Source organism: Fusarium oxysporum, chromosome I (assembly GCF_013085055.1).
Source record: "Fusarium oxysporum Fo47 chromosome I, complete sequence".
Classification (NCBI taxonomy): Eukaryota; Fungi; Ascomycota; class Sordariomycetes; order Hypocreales; family Nectriaceae; genus Fusarium; species Fusarium oxysporum.
In genome coordinates, this window is record NC_072840.1 from 5,097,482 (window position 1) to 5,119,494 (window position 22,013).

General features: G+C 49.2%; 5 protein-coding genes across 5 annotated transcripts; 4 read left to right on the plus strand and 1 right to left on the minus strand.

The window, feature by feature from the left end:
* Nucleotides 1–659: 659 nt before the first annotated feature.
* On the plus strand, nucleotides 660–1,799 carry FOBCDRAFT_213099 (uncharacterized protein). Its single transcript, XM_059609352.1, has one exon. The coding sequence runs from the start codon at nucleotides 733–735 to the stop codon at nucleotides 1,489–1,491; it is 759 nt and encodes a 252-aa protein (XP_059466622.1). The 5' UTR covers nucleotides 660–732; the 3' UTR covers nucleotides 1,492–1,799.
* An 8,819-nt stretch (nucleotides 1,800–10,618) lies between these two features.
* FOBCDRAFT_8144 (uncharacterized protein) lies at nucleotides 10,619–12,160 on the plus strand. Its single transcript, XM_031194444.3, has 4 exons — nucleotides 10,619–10,772; nucleotides 10,826–11,017; nucleotides 11,068–11,147; nucleotides 11,198–12,160. Exons 1-4 carry the CDS (start codon nucleotides 10,698–10,700, stop codon nucleotides 12,108–12,110), a joined length of 1,260 nt encoding a protein of 419 aa, XP_031029182.2. The 5' UTR covers nucleotides 10,619–10,697; the 3' UTR covers nucleotides 12,111–12,160.
* A 1,155-nt stretch (nucleotides 12,161–13,315) lies between these two features.
* Nucleotides 13,316–16,337, plus strand: FOBCDRAFT_8151 (P-loop containing nucleoside triphosphate hydrolase protein). Its single transcript, XM_031194445.3, has 4 exons — nucleotides 13,316–13,631; nucleotides 13,691–13,837; nucleotides 13,890–15,752; nucleotides 15,802–16,337. Exons 1-4 carry the CDS (start codon nucleotides 13,605–13,607, stop codon nucleotides 16,237–16,239), a joined length of 2,475 nt encoding a protein of 824 aa, XP_031029183.2. The 5' UTR covers nucleotides 13,316–13,604; the 3' UTR covers nucleotides 16,240–16,337.
* A 641-nt stretch (nucleotides 16,338–16,978) lies between these two features.
* Nucleotides 16,979–18,359, plus strand: FOBCDRAFT_256142 (uncharacterized protein). Its single transcript, XM_031194446.3, has 4 exons — nucleotides 16,979–17,138; nucleotides 17,190–17,210; nucleotides 17,267–17,497; nucleotides 17,549–18,359. Exons 1-4 carry the CDS (start codon nucleotides 17,117–17,119, stop codon nucleotides 18,301–18,303), a joined length of 1,029 nt encoding a protein of 342 aa, XP_031029184.2. The 5' UTR covers nucleotides 16,979–17,116; the 3' UTR covers nucleotides 18,304–18,359.
* A 229-nt stretch (nucleotides 18,360–18,588) lies between these two features.
* FOBCDRAFT_174689 (uncharacterized protein) lies at nucleotides 18,589–19,938 on the minus strand (the record flags this gene model as incomplete). Its single annotated transcript, XM_059608494.1, has 3 exons — nucleotides 18,589–19,549; nucleotides 19,601–19,640; nucleotides 19,680–19,938. 3 exons carry the CDS (start codon nucleotides 19,936–19,938, stop codon nucleotides 18,589–18,591), a joined length of 1,260 nt encoding a protein of 419 aa, XP_059463933.1.
* Between the last annotated feature and the right edge of the window lie 2,075 nt (nucleotides 19,939–22,013).

Here is a 22,013-nt window from a genome sequence, read left to right on the forward strand (position 1 = left end):
GTCCAAGGCCCCTCATTTGATATGCCTCACTGCAAGGGACTCGACGATTATGCTGGAGGAACTTGTTGAAAACTTGCTTTTCCTTGTGCCGCTGTATTGCTTCCTTGTAGCAACAACGTCTGTTTCTTTCCGTTATGGTCCACATCTGTGCCAACTCATCCGTGCCGGTTGGTCATGAGGGTCTTGCTGCGTATTGACTCACGGCATGATATTAAATTGTTCTTTAGGGTAGTTCGACAAGGAATTTAATGACGTGACTGAATATTCCCTGGTACAGTACCCGCCAACGTGCCAGGGAAAAGACATCCTGAACCTGAATCATTCTCTGGATCTGTACATGTTTGAGTCCCCTGCAGGATATCTGTCAGCCTTGACCCAACTACAGTGGCGAACGGCAGAAGCAATCGTCAACTGAGTTTACCGTTCACACTACTGTGATGCGGTTGGCAAACTCAATCGTTTCCGTTCTTCCTTGTTTCAAACATGCGATTCTGAAGTCGAAGACCTCGAGGCACTTGGCAGATCGACAACGGAACACTGGACGTTCCGGTCTGAGGAGCTGCGAACCACTGAAACCACCCTAGATCTCGAACAAGTATACACATCGTCGAAGAAACGAAGCTTTAGTGGGGATATCAACATTATGAACTCGAAGAAATGGTGTGAGTTCATGACTCGCCACACCTAGCACAAGTTTCGCTTGCAAGGGTAGAGGGCGTGAGCTCTACCTGGATGTTCTCAGGTTCTGCTCTGCTTGATGTTTTCCGCTCCCCACAAGTGTCAGGGGCAAATGTCTGTGAGCTCGACTCGGCCGATTGCTCATCTCATCGGGATCAAACGATCAGCAGCAACCCAGCTGCCATGTCACGCCAAAACACAGATCCATTTAGGGCGACAGCGAACAGACAGTGCGTTGCCGCGCTAAGAGCGAGGTCGCCCAAGGTTGGAAATTTTGTAGGCCTTCACTCCTCTTCGTATTGTTTGAGGCATATGATGGATATTAACGCAACCCTGTTTCCTTTCCCCTTCAATGTGATACCATGCCACTGCAGGGCAAGTACACTCTATTTGCAAGCATTATATGGATATAATGTCGATACAAGTGTTGACAAGCACCCATTCGCTTGCTTGGAAGTTGATCAGCACCAGCAGGTTGATGATTTACCGCCGTCGCCGCGGTATTTGAACTGGTCCCACGCCTGCGCCATGCAGATGCCGGCGGCATCACATAAATTTCATCCAAGGATCTTGATCATCCGTCGCTCCTCTTTTTTTCATTGTCATATCCTAAAGAGGGTCGCTCCATCGGCAACGAGTCGGGTGGTGACAGTTATCCTGCGGTCCGCTCCGTGCCTCGGTTTGTTCCAGTGTCAAACACACTGCAATCCTGGTGCCGTTCACCTCAAGGGACATGTTCGTGCGTTATTCCAGACCCAAAATGGTGTAAATATGCTCCAAAGTCCGCGGCTTAGCGTAATATCAAACGCTTGAATGACTCGGGCTGTCTGTTGTGATGGACCAGCGTACTGATAGATCCACGATAAGGTCAGTCCGGTCCTGCATGGAATGAAACGATATGGATACCGTGTCCCGATGTTGCCGATTGGACCCTTCATTTCCCGGTCCTGAGAGCCACGTGTGGTGTTTCAACGGTAGGGCTTAAAAGAGATCATCGTGTAATGCACTGCCGAGACTGCCTTTAGTACACTCGCGTCAATCGTAGAACGGCAGTTGTAGGCAGTTGTAGGCAGTTGTAGGCAGTTGTAGGCAGTTGTAGGCAGTTGTAGGCAGTTGTAGGCAGTTGTAGGCAGTTGTAGGCAGTTGTTGCGTAGTATTTGCTCCGGTTACGCACGACTATCGCGCTACTGTCTTTCATCAATGATCAATATACATCTGACGAAATTTGTCCCGTCATTTCGCACACAGTATCCGAGGCTAGTGGAGCGTGGTGGCGAAGATTTGCATAATCAACAATAATCCGGGGTGCTTGTCGAAAACTTTACGATTGATACGACCTTAATTCCTTGCTGTTATTCATTCAGTCATGAGGCTGTAACGTCGCATAGTCACACAACGGTTACAAGCCGGCAGTCAAACATAAGATTTCCGACATGGTTGAAGTTGACACCCTTGTCAGTCTTGAGAGTTTTGTGCCCCTGGTGCAAAACCAGGTCCCAACCTTGTTAGGCAGCGCCCAAAAAGGACCTAGTTTGCGAGCTGAAGTTACACTCGTGACTTGATTCGAGTTGGGGATATGATCTTCAAGTTGGAGATCACTCGAACCAGGACCCTGTTCCAAGAGCCGAAACGCAGAGTAAGCCCCCACCTGTCAGTTCGGCTAGGATTGCTAGTGGTTCAGCTGGATCCCTGCCATTGCACTCGACGTCCCGCCAAGCTGGACACGATTCAGACTTTAGATAAGCCTGTCCATTGCTGATATTCTTGTTCTGCAATGCGACTCTATAAAATAGCCAGGATTACTTCGTTAGCCGGGCATGTTGGAAGTAAATAGCAGCGAGATTGCACTCCAGCTTGTAGCATCCTTGTATATAACCTTTCGTGGGGTTTCCAGGCACAGGACTGAATGAGTGGCTGGCTCTCGACGTTCAGAGGACCAAGAATGACTCCACGAGTCGTAAAAAGGCGCCAATCAAAGTGCAGTATTGTAACTTGGGTTGAGAGATTGAGTGCAGCAGAAGTTCCGTGTCTAAACTCATTTCCAATATCCAAGACTCGTTCGAAGGCATTATCTAGCCACTATGCCCCCTGGTCATGTTGATCAATCTGCCATAGCCCGTAGAGATGAATTAGTTGAGACCAGGCTAGCAAAATGCTTTCTGTTTTGGTGAAACGAAGACATGAGGTCTTGGGAATTCAAGTCTTCAGTCTCAAGGGGCCAAATGTTGTGATCCTGATCCACTAACCAACTTCATAGCTTGGGGCACCCGAGTCATGTCGGTACCAATTCCATGGTCGTTCCGCGCCCAAGTAACGGATAAACATCAAGGTCGAGATCGTTGCTGAAACATCTTTGACGGTGCCTGATTAGTGTCGGTCAGGGCCCAGGGACAGTTGGCCCCAGCTGACAGCTTAAAGGTGCGGTTCCCGGAACCAGCAGGTAGTGCACAATACCATCGTTTTGGTCTCGGAGATGAGAGACAATCTTGGAACTATTGGCCCGTGCCTCATTGGCCGTGTTTGTTTCTTGCCGTCTCGACCGGTGAACCAGTGAGTGGCCGCCAAGACAGTTTGAGAATGGGTGCGAAAAAAAGAAAGAAAGGGAAACAAACAATGAAGATCCAATACGAGTAGTTTCGAGTAGCCAATTTCACCTAATGGGCCGCCAAGGAGAGCGAGCCGCTTAGGCAGCCAAATTATCAAGCCATGCGAGTTCATGATAATTCCAGTGCTACTGGCCTTGGACAATGGCAGACCAGCGGTTTGCTGTACGTTGGCCTCTTGTCCCTTTCCAACACTCACTTGGAAATAGAAATATCCAGGTCAATGCAAAGAGAGCTCAGGCTCATTGACGATCTGACCGGCTCCTCTGGACGGTTCCTTCCGATTGGCGTGGACAGGCATGTGGCACGTGGCAGCCAGCCAATGCTAAATCCACCGTTGTTTGGAGCTGGTCCCAAGTCAGTTCATGGCCCAGAGCCTGGAGTTTGCAGGGCTGAGATTGACGTAGACTAGACACACCTCAACGCTCTTCTCAGCCAGAAAAGCGCTTCAGATCTGACCCTGCATGTGATTTCTGTGGGCTTGGTGACATGTAACGATAACGCACGGTAGTTGTGGTTAAAAAAAGATCAACGTAAAACAAACACTGCACTTTAAGTCTGTGCATGCTGGTCGCAACGGAATCTGGCTGTACGGCTATCAGATCAATGCCTTTGAGGCCCTCTCAGAGCCAAGAGAGGCCCAGAAAGTGATGACGGTATCATTTGCTTCTGGTGATGATTTGTATGAGGGTCAATCTGCTTGCCTCGCCTGTAATGAAACTTGAACGAGCACCTGCTGACCCGTGATGTGGCCGCCTCAAACGTCACTTTCTGGTAATAGACCAGATCGATAGCTCCTGCCAATGGACGTTCATGCTTCATTCGATCGCACCTGGCCCGAATGTCATTATATTGGCACAGATCATTCAGCCTTGAATACGCCGCAGCCACAGGCACAGTTGAGTAAGGTATGTACTCAAACTCCGGAAGAAATATCTCCGGGGAGGTGCTTCATTTCTTCTGGAGTTGAGGCTTATTCAGATGGCATCGTTGGCATCATGCTTCCTGCACTGGTGTCAGCAACTCACAGACTACATTCAAAACGTCATGCACTGTAGATATGTTCAACATCTGTCAAAGCGCATCGAGGATCTCGCGCTTATCGGCATAATAGAGGTCATAACAGACATGTCTGAGTGCTTTGCGTTAGCTTAGTTACGAAGTTGAGTGTTTCGTATGCTAATGATGATGAAAGTGATCCAATATCAACAAGCCACAGAACGATCTGGCCAGAACAGTACCCAGAGCAGGATAAACCCGTAAGCGAACAGACCTATCAGAAATTCCTAACGACATGCAACGGCTAGAACAAAGACATATGCTCATTTCTCAAACCAGCCGTACCGGAACGCCCACAATAGGCCGCCCTCAGTTAGCTCACGATAATATTACAGCCGCATTATAGCTGAGCCGCAGCCCGCAGGAGGGAATGACAGCGGACACAACTGAAGATGGATTGCGCCACTGAATACTCGAACCAAGAGCATGTTCTCAATTCGGCACAACTGAAAATGTGTTGTTGTGAGCCAACAATCTCCAGCCTGTGGGATCCTTGGCGAATGTCATATTCAATCATCGAAACTAGCGTGGCGCATATGCATTGATAATTCCCGCAGAGTGTCTGCACCAATCTTCCCAAAGCTCGGGACATCACATCACGAGTGCCTTTCTGGTGCTGCAGGATCGAGAGCACAGGTGCAGGTGGCTGTGGGAAGCGGTGAGATGGAGTACCCGTAAGCAACTGCAGCTATCGAGAGTCGAAGGCATCGCTACCGTTACATCGTAAGGTTTGCCATTCCGGGTCATGCCTCGCAAATCAGGCAGGGTGATGCCGGTCGAGTGATCTTCACGGGCATGTTGCAGATGGCCAGGGATCCCCTCACTGAATTGTTTCAATGTACGTTTTGCACAAGTTGCTTTCGGAAACAAACTCGGCCGAGGAACAAGTTGTGCAAAACGGAGTAGGAGCAGGGTCTCCGGGTACGACACTGCGAGCCTCACAGTGTAGTCCAGATGATCAGCGCATTGCGTCTTCTGGGTTGACCCTGGAAGGGTCGGAGAATGAATTTGTGCTGGTCCTGAAGAACTCTCGGTCCGCAAACCAAGCCGACTGGTGATAAGCCAAGCATGTGGGGTCGATAAATGCAACCGTAGCCAGCCTCTTGCCCCAATTCTAAACTCTAATCCAGGATTCAAGGGTGTCTATCACTACCTATCTCATAACGTGTAGAGGTAGCCTCAAAAATACGTTGCTAGCCTGGCTCTGGCATTTATCCGTGATTTTCGGACTATAGTAACTCCTATTATCTGCCATTGCTGGGGGAATAGACATAGGAAGAAACAAACATAGTTTGCGAGATCGCAAGCATACCCTGAATATGGATGTTTACATGGAGGAACCGAAGAAATCACTACCACTTTTGACTATTCTCGTTTCTCATGCCTGGCTTCTGTTTCAGACTCATGTTTCTGCTACCCCGGGGCATAGTTAACGCGTAGTTATTGGAGTGGCGCCTTGGTGAGCAGTCGTCATTTTTCCATCAACCGTTCATGCTTCTGGCCCAAAAGGAACACACCATACCGACTGAACAGGGGATGCTCAATAGTCTGGCCTATACTGTCGCGGTTCGCTACAATGTGGTTTTGTGTACTCCTCAGAGCTATCATCACCTAGACCGCTGACTTGGCGTCAGGGGAGGTGAGAGGGCCCGTGCATGCATCGCCAGCTGATCAGCACTCAAAGCTAGCAGCCATATTTAATGCAAATACTCCGGGGAGATGGTGTTGTGCTCTGAGAGGCCGTTGATCACTTGGTTTTATCTAAGGGGAGCAGGGCTGCATTGATGTCTTCACCTCAACAGCTAGCTTCAGCCCTGAGGATGAAAATGAGACAGGTCAGTTGCACAGACCCTGCTGCGTGTCAACTTAGATAGGCTGGGCTGGGTGACTTCTGTCAAATCTTAGTCCAAAGGGATCAACGCTTGGGATTAATCTCATTCTCCAGTTGTTGGCTGAGCGATGTGGAGGAGGCGTTCGAAACGTTGGGGTCTCAGAGTAATTCGGCAAATCAGCATTAACGTAGCCCACTCTCAACTATCAACCACAAACACTTAATCTCATTGCACAACCAGGCCCTACGGACAAACCTTCAACAAATTTAATATTTCAAGGGGCGAGAGGATTAGAGACGAGACGACATGAGATGAGATCGCGCTTCAGTAGTAGCAAAGATGGTGTGTGAGTTGTGCATTGGTAGTAAAACTTAGGAAATAAACAGAGGCTGCAGGGTTTGATCCGCGTTGAGGAGGCGTTCAAGGGTGCGGTAACCGGCATGCAGGATGCTGTATTGCAACAGGGACTCGCCTTGATAGTGGGAGCCCAGTTGGGGCCCCTGCCGTTCCGTGGCTTTCAAGTTGGAGCCAGGAGCGTGGGCAAGGCTCGATTGATTTATGGACTTTGGCTTAGAGACAAGGATTAAACAAAGGTTGGGCAGGTCACTGCTTGTGTAGCGCTGCGTGTAAAAAGCCAAGTCAGGAACGGCGTGAACAATCAGCCGGGTTTGACAAGGGTTTTTACTGTGGGTGGTGGAGCAGAGATCTTGATAGGTTTTATGGCCTGGCGTTCTGTCCATTTCAGTGTAGAAAATACGTATTTACACGTCATGGTTCCTCCTCAAATCAATGCAATGTTGTCCACCCTTGGAATGCTCCTGTTGATGGCTTGTTCTATGGCCTTTTGCAGTTGGAAATTGCTTCACTCCGACTCCGTATCGCGAGCCTCTAAGCACTTGCAAAAAGGTTAATCTGTACCTCCGGATCTGAACGCCGTTACCTGTTCGGGCCTCTGCTCGGACGTCTTTAGGCCAGGAATGGACGTTGGTGAACGAAACGAGGTGTGACACGAGCGCCCAGGACCGGCACGAACCCTGTGGCCCATGTTGGTGAAGTACTGGTGCTGGTGTTTACAGATTGCCAACATTACTGGATCCCCGCCGTTTGGTTTAACTCCCGTCTTGTCCAACGTCCCAAGTGCCGTCAGAGGCAAGTTTATTTAATCGCCGACGACACCTGTCAGAAGGATTTGTCGAGTCATGGTGCATGGGAATACTGACTGGATATAAGAGATAGTGATGATCACCTGCTCACCGACGATCCTCTCTTTTCTGATGTAATTGATTGACCTCGACTCGACTCTGGAGAGTTACTGGCAACATGTCTTTGGTGGGGGAATATCTGGTCAAGCAGAACCCCTGTTCTCTTCTTAGCAGTGGCTGATCATTACAACTGCCTGCATAAGAACCCCTGCCCTCATACCGACGGACATGGATATGCCGGCTTTGGAGGTCTTTGGTTGCGATAAGGCATCAAGAGAGGCTTGAAGTTACATATGATGACTTGGTGTGTGACGGATTAGACTGTTAGGCTCTGTACCACCAAGTTGGTGGCTTGCTCGATTACGAAGTTCTGTCTCCAGTGGCAGAGGCCAGAAGCAGAGCAGAAGCATAAGCAGAAGCAGACGCAGAAGCAGAGAGTACCGTTAGACGCTAGACAACCATTTCAAAGTTATGAAATCCAGCCAAGAACCCGTCTGTGATCGACTTTTACAGTGGACGGATCCACTACCTGTTGTCCACTGTTCATTTTCTACCCAATCTCCAACGCTCCGGTGAACTGGTCAGGCTGGTCCATCCCGTCCGTCTTGTCTTGTCTCTAAAAGAGAAAACCGCAAGGACCACTATCGCACTTTGATCTAGCTTCATTTATCATGGAAATGCCCACTAAAGAGTAGGGAGGGAGGGGCCCTGCGGGCTGAGCCTGAGCCTGCCCGACCCCGGCCGCGGCGCTTTCCCAAGCCAAGCCAAGAGCCTGCGTCCCCCGTCTCAGTCTCAGCAAGTAATGAACCTCGGTGGTATCCACTTTGGATCTCATCTCATACGCCCACAATGACCCTCTCTTTGTCTCTCTCGACCTACTATGGACTGTCCCTCCCTCTGCAACACGCCCACACTCTTCCTCTGGCCAATGCCTCATCTCAGACCTCAAACGCAACAGCAGGACGAGCCAATGTTACAGGTTAAGCACCCTTCGGCTCCAACCGGAGCCTGTGGTGCTGAAGACGGAGGCAACTTAATTTTGGGTTCCTTCTTCTCGATCTGTAACCAGGTGTCTGGTCGTCCGTCCGTCCTTGGAGGCGGTCCGGTCCCCTCTTTCTCCGCCACAGATTCCAAGCAGCTGGCTCAATAACCGTCAACCTGGATATGCGTCGTCCGTTTTCACTAAATCCTGATCCCATTCCCGATGAACAATTCTACTAGCGTTGATTCATGCATACTGCACTGTATATGTAGCCAGTCAATCAGTCGTTATTCAGCCTTCCAGCCAGTGACCGCTCCCAATTCCACCTCCGCAGAGCAAAAGACAGCGGCGCATTTAGAGGGATCTGCCATCCCTTGCCTTGACGCCCCAAACTAGACGCCATCAACTGGTTTAGACTCCTCGGCTTCTGTTCCCCCTGTCCCCGTCCCCATCCGCCGCCGTAGACTGGTTCAACGTCCTGGAACTTGCAGAGGAGAGGGTGCCTCTAAGGTAGTGCGTGCCAAAATGTCCCTCCCCTCTAATGTGCTCTAGCCTGGACTAGCTGGCCTGGTTAATGCTTTAGGAATAAAGACAAACCAAAAAACATTCGATGACTCCAGGGAAAAAGTCTTGTAACATGGGGCTGAACGACGAGATAGCCCCTACACAATTACACCGAACGGCAAGTTGCCAAAGCCAAGGCGAGGTGCAGCGAAATACAGTAATGGGACCAGAGCGTTAGTAGCCCTCAAGCGCACTAAGAGACTGGATAGCGGCCGGCACTACACCATCTCGGATCATTATTCGAGTTGGTACATTCATAGAACATACCATGCAATACCATTTTTATATGGTACAAGAAACGAGACTATGTCTCGAGGGCGGGACAGAGGCGTTATTTGCACTTCTAAGCCCACAATGGAAACTACTGTACGCCGCCATCGACACAAACCAAGGTAGCCTATGGTGTCTCGACGGATGGATGCTACTGTACTCAATGTTGGAAAAGGTATACCTCGTCTCAGTTCCGGTGTTAGTGCCAGCCCTCTTCTCCATATCTTGACTTGCCTTACCTGACCTTGCTTTGCTTTACTCGTCACCCCTGACCCTGGATACGTCTCTCTTCATCTCCCTCTTTTATCAGCCTCCCTCCGTTTCCTTTCGTCACGCTCATCCACCCTCCACCTGCCGTCCTCTCTCGATCCCTCATCTGTGCCCCCCAGTTCACTCGCTGCCGGATGGGACCCACTGAAGCCCGCTGTTGCAGTGCAGGGATCCCTTGACTCCTCCTCTGATCTCCTGCGTGGTTCCTTGATAGCCCTGGCGTATGTATACCATGCTCGCTGCACGCCTACAACTGGAGTCAGATTTGCGACGCCCCATCCTTTGAGCTTGGGTATTCAGTCTGGTATTTAGCATCTGCATGGCCCTGGCTATTTTGCACTACACTGCACTACATCACACTATCCTCTGCGTCTCCCAAGCACTCCTGGTCTCCACTGCCCTTACCCAGCGGGACCGGACATAGGCCCATAACCCAGTGACGACCGTTGTTGATATCTGTCGCCGAACCCCCAGTATTGTCTGGCTTGAATGGAGCTGTATCGACTGTCTACCTGACTCGATTCACCTCAACTAGACGTCAAATAGCTTGTTTTCACGACTCAACACTCTCAGGCGAACCTTGGAGGCCAGTCATATTATCGACTCTTCCTCGCTCCGAGTCCAATCAACTATAAGCTTCAATATTCCCCTGGCTCATCTACTTGGTCTCTGGTATTATCCCTCAAAAACCACCACCACAGCGTAAAGCTCTCCCCCAGCCCCAGCCAAATCTCCTCCCGATCCACTAGGCAATACTTGGACCGCCTGCATTAACACGGCACGCCCTGTTAAGACTTAAGCACTCAGCTCCCACACAACCCGGCTTCTGGATTCTCAGCTTCACCCGTCTTTTTATATCCCACCGTCAGCCACTCTACACCGTCACCTTTTTGTATACAGACAATCGCACAACTTCTTCAACTCTTCAACAATATAGACACTCTTCGATTGTCAGATCAGAACTTATACGTCACCTTATAATCGCTGATTTATTTACAATTGGATCTCACCGCCGCCTCTTATACCCTAATCCAAGGCCTTTGTCTAACGTCGACCTGTCATTCCTTCAACAAGTTTAGACAACATCTTTTGCATCGGATCTTCAAGTCTTTCCCAGCGAGCGTCTGAAATTATTATGCTGTGACAAGTTAACATCTTGCCAACAACTATTTCCGCCTTATCTCTGCATCACTACACAAGCATTGCCTCGGAGGCACGTCCAAGTTTTAACAAAATCATGGAACTTATGGAGCTAGTCGAGAACGAGCCCACTGCTCGTCCCTTCCAGTGTGACTGGCAATCGTGCACAAAGGTTTGTTGCCAAAATGATCCGTGGCCGTAGGACTTGACTAACTTCTGTTGCAGAGCTTTAACCGAAAGTCCGATCTACAGAGGCATTATCGTATACATACTAATGAAAGACCATACGCTTGCTCTATTCCTGGCTGTGGGAAGAGCTTCATCCAACGGAGCGCTCTGACTGTTCATATTCGGACACACACAGGAGAGAAGCCTCATCAATGCCAGCACATCGGTTGTGGGAAACGTTTCTCGGATGTAAGTGTAGACCAAACCTATGGTTCGAATGGGATTAACAGATAACACAGTCATCAAGTCTGGCTCGTCATCGACGAATTCACACTGGAAAGCGCCCGTATAAATGCGCTCACGATGGATGCTCCAAGAGGTAGGCCGCAACAGAACCATTGAACCCATCACGTACTAACTCGACCTCAGCTTTTGCCGCAAAACAACCATGGTCAAGCACCAGCGGAGATCCCACCAGCAAGGAATGAACCCTAACGACATCGACGACTGCTCCTCGGATTCTGACGATGACGAGTCTCCCTCCACTCCTCAGCACTCCTCGATGACTTGGTCACCTCATGAGATGGTTTCCATGAACCAGGGTGCCCCTAGCGGGCCCTTACATCGTGCCTCCTCTTACGCTGATTTTGAATCCCAAGTCCATGGCCACCACATGCCCCAACATTACGGCAACCGGCAAGGGATTCCCGCCAGTGTCCCTCATGAGTACCACGGTACTCCCGTGCCCGAACAACACGCACACGTTCAGCTAGTCCATCGAGCAGCAACCATGCCAAGACAGGCTTACTATGTCACCGAGGCAGGGAACCCAGGTGTTGCTACCATGACAAGCACTGTACCGCCTCATTACCAGCTATCGCAGCAAGTGGAACGACCTCCCATGGAGCTTCCATATTCGGCACCCGGAATTGCGACGTCGATTCAAAGCAGTCCAAGCACCTTTTCTGCTACATCAGTCCCCAGCCCTATGATTCCCGAGGGCTTTTACGTACACCAACCTGGAAGCCAGCCAGCATACACAACAGCCGAATCTCAACCAGCAATGATTCAATACCAGCAACCTATTCAACATCATATGGCTCAGCCACAGCAGCCAGTGGTATCCCAAGCGCAGCATATTCCCTCAACGGCCGGACACTACGCTCCACCGTCAGCCCACCCACAGCAAGAGCAGTGGCCACACTATGACCCGCCGATCGAAGTTACAACCATCGGACAGTTACCTGCATACGGAACTGCAGTTTATGATATTTACGGGCCAAAGATTGAGTTTGAAGATCCTTCATTGCAACTACCCAGCAGTAGACTGGCGAGCATGTGATGGATGACTGCTTGAATCACGCTATGTTTTACGAACGTCATATTCAACACGTTAAGATATTAACCCTTTCCGTTTACGATAATCACTTGTAACATCACGATCATACCAAGGCTGGACCACACAACGATCTCTGTTTCATGAATTTAATTATTATTCTTGAAGAGGATATACCCATCGAGACATTATTGGAGGAAACGTGCTGTTCTATTGCATCCACGAGCATTTCTCTGGAACACATGAAAGATGTCATCCGCGATTCGAAAAGCATGTCATTGGGCGTTTCTGTCTTGCTTCTTGCCATAAATGGATTTATGAGAGCAATCTACCTTTTGCAGCAATCATTCCAGCTTAACATACATGATATTGGATGGTTGGTATTACAGCACCCTGTGTCATCCATCCCTGACAGCTTGGATTATACTAATGACACGATGTTTTTGAGCCTTTTCTCTACTCTTGTTGGCATTCACTTTCTTTTTTTTCACCATTAAACAGCACCTATACCCTTTAAGAGAAATGTGTCGATGTTGGATTGGACAGATAATTAGTAGGGGGAGGCCATTGGGGATAGCATTTTGAGAAGGCATAACGGGGTTTCATGAACATTGAAGAGGACAAGAAGGTTTTTACTGGGACTTTTGGGAGGCGATAGGGGCCGTGGGAGAAAATGAGGATACCCACGCATGAGAGATATGGAGAAAGTAAACGAAACTCCTTATTCGCATCTAATATACCCACATAGATATCCATCCATGAGATCTAAGAAACCTAGAAACTGCCCTATCCTTAACGAGAAAGAAAGATATGAGGTGTTGGGTGAAGGATCTGGAATAATAGGTCCTATCATAAGGTACCTTGATCAAAGAGTCACCCAGGTCGATTCTGAACCTCTCCAAGTATTTTTGTCTCTCAGAATCGAGGTCTCAATATGTCTTACTTCCACTAACCGGCCAGATCCATCCCTCAACACAGACACTAGGCTTTTACTGATCACAACAACCAAATCCTGCTCAAAAACTGTTTTGCAAAGTCACAGTTAAAGCATCACAACTCTCACTTAGACGGCACCTATCCCAACCAATGATAAGAGGCTTGTGCCTTGACCGTGATCGGGAGGCGGAAGATCTGATGGCCGAGAGAGGATGACTCAGCATTCTCTCAAATAGGCAAGGGCCCATCGTGTGATGCCGAACAGCGGACCAGAGTGGCAAGCGAACCGAACTCCCCATCGATTACATACTGATGATGCCTGCGCGCGGTTCACTATGAGTGCATCGCGGTAGACAATCCATTCTTCTCTTTGAGTAGACTTATCACGAAGCAATCTCGGTGTATGACAAACGTTTGCCTCCCGAGAAATCGTTAGACGTGGCGGAGGCGCACACTATCTGCCTACTTGCACGTCATCGAGACACTTTGCAATCAACCTTTCCCTGAGCATCAGTACGAAAATCATCATCCCGAAAGCACTTCTGGTGCATATAACTCCCCAGCATGGCTTATAATGCCATGATGCTGCCGGTATGTTGTTGCGGAGTTTAGGGGAGAGCTATCGCCGACAGTAACTAACGAGGCTCTAGAACATGGCAGCGACCACAACGGAGTTATGGCCTTCGATTACGAATATCGCCATGGCTCCCTGGCGGCATATGACTTCAGTCACACCCAGTCGATCGGTCCCTTCGAAGAATGGCGTGGAACAGACAAAGGTGGCGGACGCTCAACGAGTATGTCGCAACTGTTTGACATTTTCAACCATCATACTAATCTGTGTTACAGGTGACCGAACTCCAAATCCCCGAATTCCTTCTACAAGTTGACTTTGGTTCCCTCTCTCGCTCACGATTTTCTCCTATGACACCGATGACTGCTCAGACAACTCTTTCCATCATGGACCGTGTTGGCCTTCGAGCGGCCAACCCCATTTTGCGACACCCTCAATTTCAGCCCCGCGTATTGACCCAGTCGTCTTTCCTACGCTCGTTTTCGCAATCTTCTTCCGGTATTCTCTCATCTCCTCGTGGTATCTCAACTCTCGGTGCATTTTCTGTTCAGCGCAGAGCATTCGGCAGCTCCAATGGCATTTCCCGCAACCAGCTGGCAACATTGGAGGAATCCGCCAATCGAAATCCCGGTAATGCGAACGCGCAAAACGCTTTCTACCAGCTCCTTCTCCGTGCCAACATGCCTGCTATTCTTGTGGAACGATATCAATCTGGACGCTTTGCCTCCAACGCTGCAACCAACGATGCTTACCAGCGAGCCCTCACGATGCTTGGTGTTAACGCTAACCAAGCTGCGAATGCGCAAGGTGCTGTGAACGGAAACTTTGCTGGAACTCAATGGCCAACTTATGAGCAAGGCATTGCCAACGCTGCTGTGGCTGGATCCGCCAATGGTGGTAATCCTATGGGCCACAAGGGTGAGCCCATCCACGTTATCGTTCAGGAGTCAACTCGGTCCACTATCTTCCGCTGGTTCAAATTTTTGGCCATCTTCATTGTGACCACCTATCTCTGTTTCGCGCTTGTTACTATTGCCATCGAGGCATTCAGTACTTTCCGTCGCGGTGGACCTAGCAGCAAGGCAGATTCTGAGGTCAAGGCTGAGAAGCAAAATACTCGGTTCAGCGATGTTCACGGTTGTGATGAAGCCAAAGAGGAACTCCAAGAAGTTGTAGAGTTTCTGAAGAATCCCGAAAAGTTCAGCGATCTTGGTGCTAAACTGCCCAAGGGCGTCCTCCTGGTTGGCCCTCCTGGTACTGGTAAGACGCTTCTTGCTCGAGCTGTTGCCGGCGAAGCCGGTGTTCCTTTTTTCTACATGTCTGGTAGTGAGTTTGACGAGATATTCGTTGGCGTTGGTGCCAAGCGAGTCCGTGAGCTGTTCACCGCGGCTAAGAGCAAGTCCCCTGCCATTGTTTTCATCGACGAACTTGATGCCATTGGAGGCAAGCGAAACCCACGGGACCAAGCCCATGCCAAGCAGACACTGAACCAGTTGCTTACCGAATTGGATGGCTTCGATCAGGACAGCAAAATTATCATTATCGGAGCCACCAACTTGCCCAAAATGCTCGACAAGGCCCTTACCCGACCTGGACGATTTGACCGCCATGTTAATGTTGAACTGCCCGATGTTCGTGGCCGTATTGCCATTCTCAAGCACCACGCCAAGAAGATCAAGGTTGGACCTGATGTTGACCTCGAAGCTATTGCTGCTCGATGCCCCGGTCGATCTGGTGCCGAACTTGAGAACATGCTGAACGTTGCCGCTCTCCGAGCCAGCCGAGCCAAGGCCAGTGTTGTTCGAAAGCAAGATATGGAATGGGCCTACGACCGAGTCACCATGGGTTCCGAACGCAAGTCAATGGTTGTCACTGAGAAAGAGAAGGAGATGACTGCTTATCACGAGGCTGGCCATGCGCTTGTTCAGCTTTTTGATAAGGAGAGCTCAAACACTCTGTACAAGGTCACAATCCTCCCCAAGGGTCCCTCGCTGGGCCACACCGCCCAACTTCCCCAGATGGACAAGTATTCTTACACAGCTGCTGAGTATATGTCAAATATCCGCGTCGCACTTGGAGGAAAGATGGCTGAAGAGCTACGATACGGTGACGACAAGGTGACATCTGGTGTTTCATCGGTAAGTTTTAAAGGAGAAGCTATCACAATCATATACTCATTTCTCTTAGGATCTCGAGAGGGCCACCGACCTGAGCTTCATGATGGTGACACTCTTTGGCATGTCTAGTGTTCTGGGACCTGTTGAATATGGCCGAAGATACGAGAACCTCAGTTCGGAAACAAAGGCAGCAATTGAAGGCGAGGTTCAGAGGACAATACGAAAGTCGTACGAGGATGTACGAAAACTGTTGACGGACAAGCGAAACGAACTCGACTTGTTAGCCAAGGCTCTTGTTAAGTACGAGACTTTGGACAAGGCCGAAGTGGAGAAGGTGATTCGCGGTGAGAGCCTCCCTGGGCGTATCATCGCTCCTAAGGGACCCATGACATTGCCTATCCCTCAGCAAGCCCCGACACCTCCTGGTCTCGGCGGCGTGACTCATCCTCAACCTCCGGAGACACCTGCGCCACCAGCTGCAGCAGACACATCAAACACTGAAGGGTGAGCTCCGAGTTTTGGTAGTGGATAACACGCCAAGATTGGGGTCAGAGAAGACGAAGAGGATGCGATGGGTAGTCCACGCCACATGCATTGTGTGACGCGTGGGAAAAAGTGGTGATGATCCAAATCAAGCGCATATTTCTACAGCGAGCATTGCGTATGGAATTGGACGGCATGCCCTTGCGAGACATGAACGAGAATGGGACTTCCTAGCGAGGGGCAAACTGGCCTGGGCATACGCTTAGCGATTGATGTCTATGTTGGTATAGACTTTTATCCGTTGGAGCAAAGTGGCAACGTGAATGAAGTCAGGAGCCAAGATGAGCCATCATTATCAACTAGGAATAGGGGAGACGATGCAGCGAATCTTTGGCATAGGCCTACACCAAGCGTGTATATGGATTTACCCTCTCGGTTATCTGTCTCGATTGTAATAATTTATTTTGTATGTGTATTTTATGGACGGTTATGAGATATGTGATATTCTTCAGTTCCTTATTGTGATTGACTTGAATATGTATGTGTATATACATGATCTGATATGATAGGGTCGTCAAATACGATCTTGGGCTTATTAATGGGATTGTAGTTGGAGTGAAATTCTCCGGTAGCGGAAGATGAATAGAGTTGCATATAGTTACAAAAGAGGAAGAGAACGTGGGGGAGGGGAAAGTGAATCGTCGAATCCCCCAACTTGGAATGACGAATGCGGGCCCAGTTTATCAAAGACCCCCAACGTGTATCCGAGGTATAAGAGGCCATTGACGTCAAACGATGAGATATTGCGTCTTGAGATTCTTCTTTGACTGTTGATACTCACTCAACAAATATATAAACTCAATTATACAACGGCATAACGCTCAATTGGTAAAGCTATCATCATGACAAAGGTCCTCCTCACTGGTAAGTTCTCATTATATCTTCATGCTGAGTCAATCACTAATGATATCACAGGTGGCTCAGGCTTCATTGCCGGTATGCTGTGCTCTTTTGAGAACAATGAAGGATAGTACCTATCTAACAAACTTCAGCTCACACTCTGGAACAACTCCTTGAAAAGGACTACGCCGTCGTGACAACCGTCCGCTCAGAGGATAAAGCCCAAAAGATCCGTAATGCATTCCCAGACAAAGCCAAGGCTGGAAAGCTAGAGATCGTTCTTGTGCCAGACATTGCTAAGCCTGATGCTTTTGATGAAGTAGCAAAGACACCTGGTCTTGACGCTGTTATTCATGTTGCTAGTCCTTTCCACTACAACATCAGTGAGTCTCAGTGCCGGGACCATGCTTAAATGACTGACTGACATTATCTAGCCGACCCTAAGAAGGATCTTATAGACCCAGCCGTCATCGGTACAACAGGCATTCTCAAAGCCCTCCACGCCACAGCACCAGGCGTGAAGCGAGTCGTCATAACCTCATCCTTCGCCTCTATTCTCGACGAAGCACACTTCACAGACGGTTCTCACGTCTTCTCAGAAAAGACCTGGAACCCCGTCACAATCGACGACATTAGCAGCTCATTCATGACTGCCTACCGCGCCTCAAAGACTCTCGCTGAGCGTGCAGCTTGGGACTTTGTCGCTGAAAAGAAGCCCTCTTTCGATATCGTGACTGTTTGTCCGCCTCTGGTTCTGGGACCTGTATCAAAGCATCTTGCTACACTTGAGAGCATCAACACTTCCAATGAGAGGATTGTTAAGCTTTTGAGGGGCGGTTGGAAAGACGAGATTCCTCCTTGTACACCTGTTCCGTTATGGATTGACGTTCGAGATGCTGCTCGTGCTCACGTCAGAGGTCTCGAGGAACCTAACGCTGGTGGAAAGCGACTCTTTGCTACAGCTGGATGGTTCTCACACCGTGAGATTGTCGACGCTGTTGCTAAGAACTTTCCGGAGTTTAAGGATAGACTCCCTGGGCCAGAAGTCAAGGGCGGAGAGCTTCCTTCTAAGGATCAAATCTTTAAGATTGATACGCAGGAGACGGAGAAGTTGCTCAAGATTGACTGGATCAGCATTGAGCAGAGTGTGACGGATCTTGTTAAGTCACTGAAGGAAATTGGTATTTAGAGGATGGGATAGATAAGTAAGTATGCTACATAGAAGAAATAAAGTAAAGTACTGTAGTGAAAGTGCCTGTTAAGGATAAATTTACATGTTGTGGATCGTGTGACTCTTGACCCCTGCTCTCTGTGTCTTCATACATACATACATGCGTCGTGTACGATATCTAACGTCTATCCTGTCGATCCCATTATCTCAAGATAGCCATCATCTGTAGTCTCCGAAATAGAAGCATTTCTATAAACTCGACATGGCGTCGGGTGGGATATGAATTTGAGTATCTCTGAAGTCTCAGAGAGGCATCGTTCCTTTTCGGGGTGGTGATGTTGGAGTAGATGGGCGATAAGGAGGCGTCGATGGAAGTGCCCTCGTGGGTGGAGGCCCAGGACTAGCGAGCATGTTGAATGAAGCATCGCGAGATCTTGGGGGTCTTGGTGGAGAAGTTTGGGTGTTATAGCCAAGAGGTGCTATATGAGCAGAAGGCGGAGGAGTGATAATTCCATCGCTGAAACTCAGCGATCCATCATCCCTGTCTTTTCCTCCATCAGGTGCCGTCATGACTATCATGGGAACTTGATTGGCACTATAAATCCTCAGTGTCCTCTCATGCCGTGGCGAGAGTTTACTGCTTGTTGGTGAATACACCGGAGACGTAGGAAACCCATTCGGTTCATCAGCTAGAAATCTTCGCTCTGGAAGTCGTGCAGGCGGTGTAAGCGGGACACCGTCAGGATCTGTATGGGAAATAGTCGGTGAAACCAAAGGCGTAGGTGAGTCTGCGCGAGGAGGAGGTGAAGATGGATGTTTGATGAGTCTCCGAATATCAGACTTGCGAGATCGACGTCTTCGAAGGAGGCAGAATATGAGGGCGGCGATGGCGAGGAGACCGACGACTGAGATGATAGCTATTGTGACTTTGACGCCCAAAGGCATTCCTTTGTTGGTTTCGTTTGAGTTACTGCTTGAGGGGTCGGAGGTTGCGAGTGTTGAAGGGTCTGTCGTGGTGGAATATGTGGTTTCTGGTATTGAGCTTTGTATTGGAACTGAAGTCGTTTCTAATGTTGTTGGTTTTGTCGTTGCTTGTAGCGTACTCTCTGCTGTTGAAGCCCCCGCCGTCGTTTGAGATGACGCATCCCGTGACTTGTCTGTTCCCTTTACTTGTTGACAGTCTTTGTCGTCGTTGAGAGATTCAGGATCACAAATGTGATATGGTTGTGGAGGACCCGGGTCTATTATAGAGTGGTAACCATGGCTTCAACATGTTAGTGTAAGCAATCAAGAGATGTAGTAGAGGTGAGCTTACTCTTGGCAAGTATTGATAAGCCAATTCACATTCGCTACATCTGTTAGCATCTCAACAACCCAAAGCCATCATCACATACGATCTTTTCCACCCTCGCCCAGGTTATCCACACCACAAGCCTGAGCATCACAACAATAAAGCGCCCGAAAAGGCTGCTCCTTTTCCATCCAGTCCCTGTCTTGAAGAACCTCGCACACACGCTCAATTGTCTCATCCCCTGGCACCAGCTCCTTGAGGAACCTCTCCCTACACAGACTGATGCATAGTGGCGGATCCTGAACATCAGGCGCAATGAAGCCCCAGCTGTGGCCGCTGCAGCCTTTAGTCTTGGTGGACATTTGGAAGAGTGAGGAAGACGGAAGGGAGAGGATGTGTTATTGATGGGACATGCTCTGGAGTTTCAGCTGAATTAAGAGGAGGTAACTCGAAGTGAGAGGGATAGAGACGGTAATGATAAAAACGGAAAGTAACAGGCTGATTTAAAATAAAATAAAAAACGGGAAGAGGAGACGGAGAGAAGAGAAAAGGGTCAAACGAGCGAGGTGAGGAATACTTGAGGAGACGGCATCTCACATTGTATCTAGACCTATAACAGTTGCAACTGCAGCTGTAGCTGTCACTCTGATCATTCTGTGACCAATAAATCACAAACCAAGGTCGTCAGACCAGGCCCCAAAAGTACGAAGCACAAACCGGTGACAGTTCCCACGGCAGGACCGGTAGCATGGACAAGATCAGGCTGGTCCCTCCGTGACTCTAACACTATCATACAGCCTCAATTGAGCATGCAATGTAATCTATGTTTGCGTCTTTGTTTGTTCAAGTGTTACACGGCATCAACACCGTAGTTACCCGCGTCCGACGAGAATAGCCTCGTATGCCTTCTCTCCCTTCCATCCACTCAAACTTGGTAGACACGAGGGGGGCTTGCATCGTGGCGGACGGAGAATACTTCTTATACCAGAAGGTTTTCGAGGCGTCTTTCGTTTGTTTCCTCAGCGGGATTTCTAGCTGTGGCTGCCACGATGGGTGAATGGATGGGGGAGGGCGGAAGGTCTAGAAGCCGATGTTTGTTGGTGTATGACATGACATGGCATGGCATTATAGAAGGGACGGTGTTTACAGGGAAATGGGAGCCGGAGGGAGAGAAAGACATGCTTCAGCTGCGTTGTGTGTTGCAATGGCATAAACGGTTGTTGTTCGGTAGGCCAAGCGAGTATTCGACAAGGATGTTGCATTCTGGGTAACCAACTCTACTGAGTGTGTTTTCGCTAATACAATAAATACTTTGAGTGAGAGTATATCTTCTCTCAGAGACGACGTGACCGGCAATTCTTGTCGAGGTTTCGAGTAAAAGGCTATGCAAAGGATATGCACATAGTATAGTGTCTATGTATATGTATCTATCCTTTTCTCTCGTTCGAGTCTCCCTCCCTCCCTCCCTCCAAACCTCAGTTGCGCATTCACCGTTTGCTCGTGGTTACACAAGACCCTCTCCCCCACTGAAGCCATGTTTTCCCGCGTGTTGGAAGAGCTGACATGTACTGCAGATTGCCACTTTTTAGAAGGCTCCCCGTCTGATGTTTGTTTTCTCTCATGTCTATGAGACGGTATCTTGCAGCAGACCATATATCCTCCGCATGTTTGATCCTACTGCTACTGGTAGACGCTGACACAATCAGAGACACATGATTCAACTCTGCATAACAATTGTTCCAAAATATGCACCTCACTTTTGCGGTGAAGGCGAGACATTACTACTGTGCTGTACCGTGTCTATCTATCTAATGCACGACTCTGAGCTGAGTAGAGGCTGACTCGGCACAGCGCATGAGAGCCTTGTAGTCCAGCGTCTACAACGTGCTCTGCTCACCCTCATATTGTGAAACGGAACCTCTGCAGCAGGGGTTATGTATGCACAAGGGACGAACGCCATCGACCTCTCACCGCATGAAATGAGTCCTACTCACGTGGGAGTTCTCGAGTCTGGGCACTCGCCCCAAATAGAAACTTCTGTCTCTGTGATACACACGATTGGCCGAGTCTGAACCTCGTATTTGTACTTGACTCTCCTGAAGAGCTGATAAACCCTTGCACAAATCAGCGAGCCACTGCGCTGCCTGCTAAAGAGCAAGCATAGGCCATACCATCCCGACGGGACTCGTTGACGTCATGAGGATAGGCACTTCGGGAGAGTCATCATCCGTATATGTGATGACCAGCTAGCTATGACTTCTTACTCGTTACTCTTCTGGTCATCACATTCCACCAAGTGAGATTACTCCGAGTGCATCTTCTCTTGTGACTCTGTCCCAGTCCGTCACTCTTGGCAACTATAGATTCTCCGAGATAGCGGATTACATACTCGAGTATATTTCCGCAAAGGGAGCCTTCTCCTTCGTGATGTGTTACA

What these genes read in the sequence shown, in the direction of transcription:
- FOBCDRAFT_213099 (XM_059609352.1), top strand. Translation starts at nt 733, where the DNA reads ATGTTCTCAGGTTCTGCTCTGCTTGATGTTTTCCGCTCCCCACAAGTG.
- FOBCDRAFT_8144 (XM_031194444.3), top strand. Translation starts at nt 10,698, where the DNA reads ATGGAACTTATGGAGCTAGTCGAGAACGAGCCCACTGCTCGTCCCTTC. An exon ending in ACTGGCAATCGTGCACAAAG is followed by an intron (nt 10,773 to 10,825) that starts GTTTGTTGCCAA and finishes CTTCTGTTGCAG; the next exon opens with AGCTTTAACCGAAAGTCCGA. An exon ending in GTGGGAAACGTTTCTCGGAT is followed by an intron (nt 11,018 to 11,067) that starts GTAAGTGTAGAC and finishes CAGATAACACAG; the next exon opens with TCATCAAGTCTGGCTCGTCA.
- FOBCDRAFT_8151 (XM_031194445.3), top strand. Translation starts at nt 13,605, where the DNA reads ATGGCTTATAATGCCATGATGCTGCCG. An exon ending in ATAATGCCATGATGCTGCCG is followed by an intron (nt 13,632 to 13,690) that starts GTATGTTGTTGC and finishes ACGAGGCTCTAG; the next exon opens with AACATGGCAGCGACCACAAC. An exon ending in TGACATCTGGTGTTTCATCG is followed by an intron (nt 15,753 to 15,801) that starts GTAAGTTTTAAA and finishes CATTTCTCTTAG; the next exon opens with GATCTCGAGAGGGCCACCGA.
- FOBCDRAFT_256142 (XM_031194446.3), top strand. Translation starts at nt 17,117, where the DNA reads ATGACAAAGGTCCTCCTCACTG. An exon ending in TGGCTCAGGCTTCATTGCCG is followed by an intron (nt 17,211 to 17,266) that starts GTATGCTGTGCT and finishes AACAAACTTCAG; the next exon opens with CTCACACTCTGGAACAACTC. An exon ending in TCCTTTCCACTACAACATCA is followed by an intron (nt 17,498 to 17,548) that starts GTGAGTCTCAGT and finishes GACATTATCTAG; the next exon opens with CCGACCCTAAGAAGGATCTT.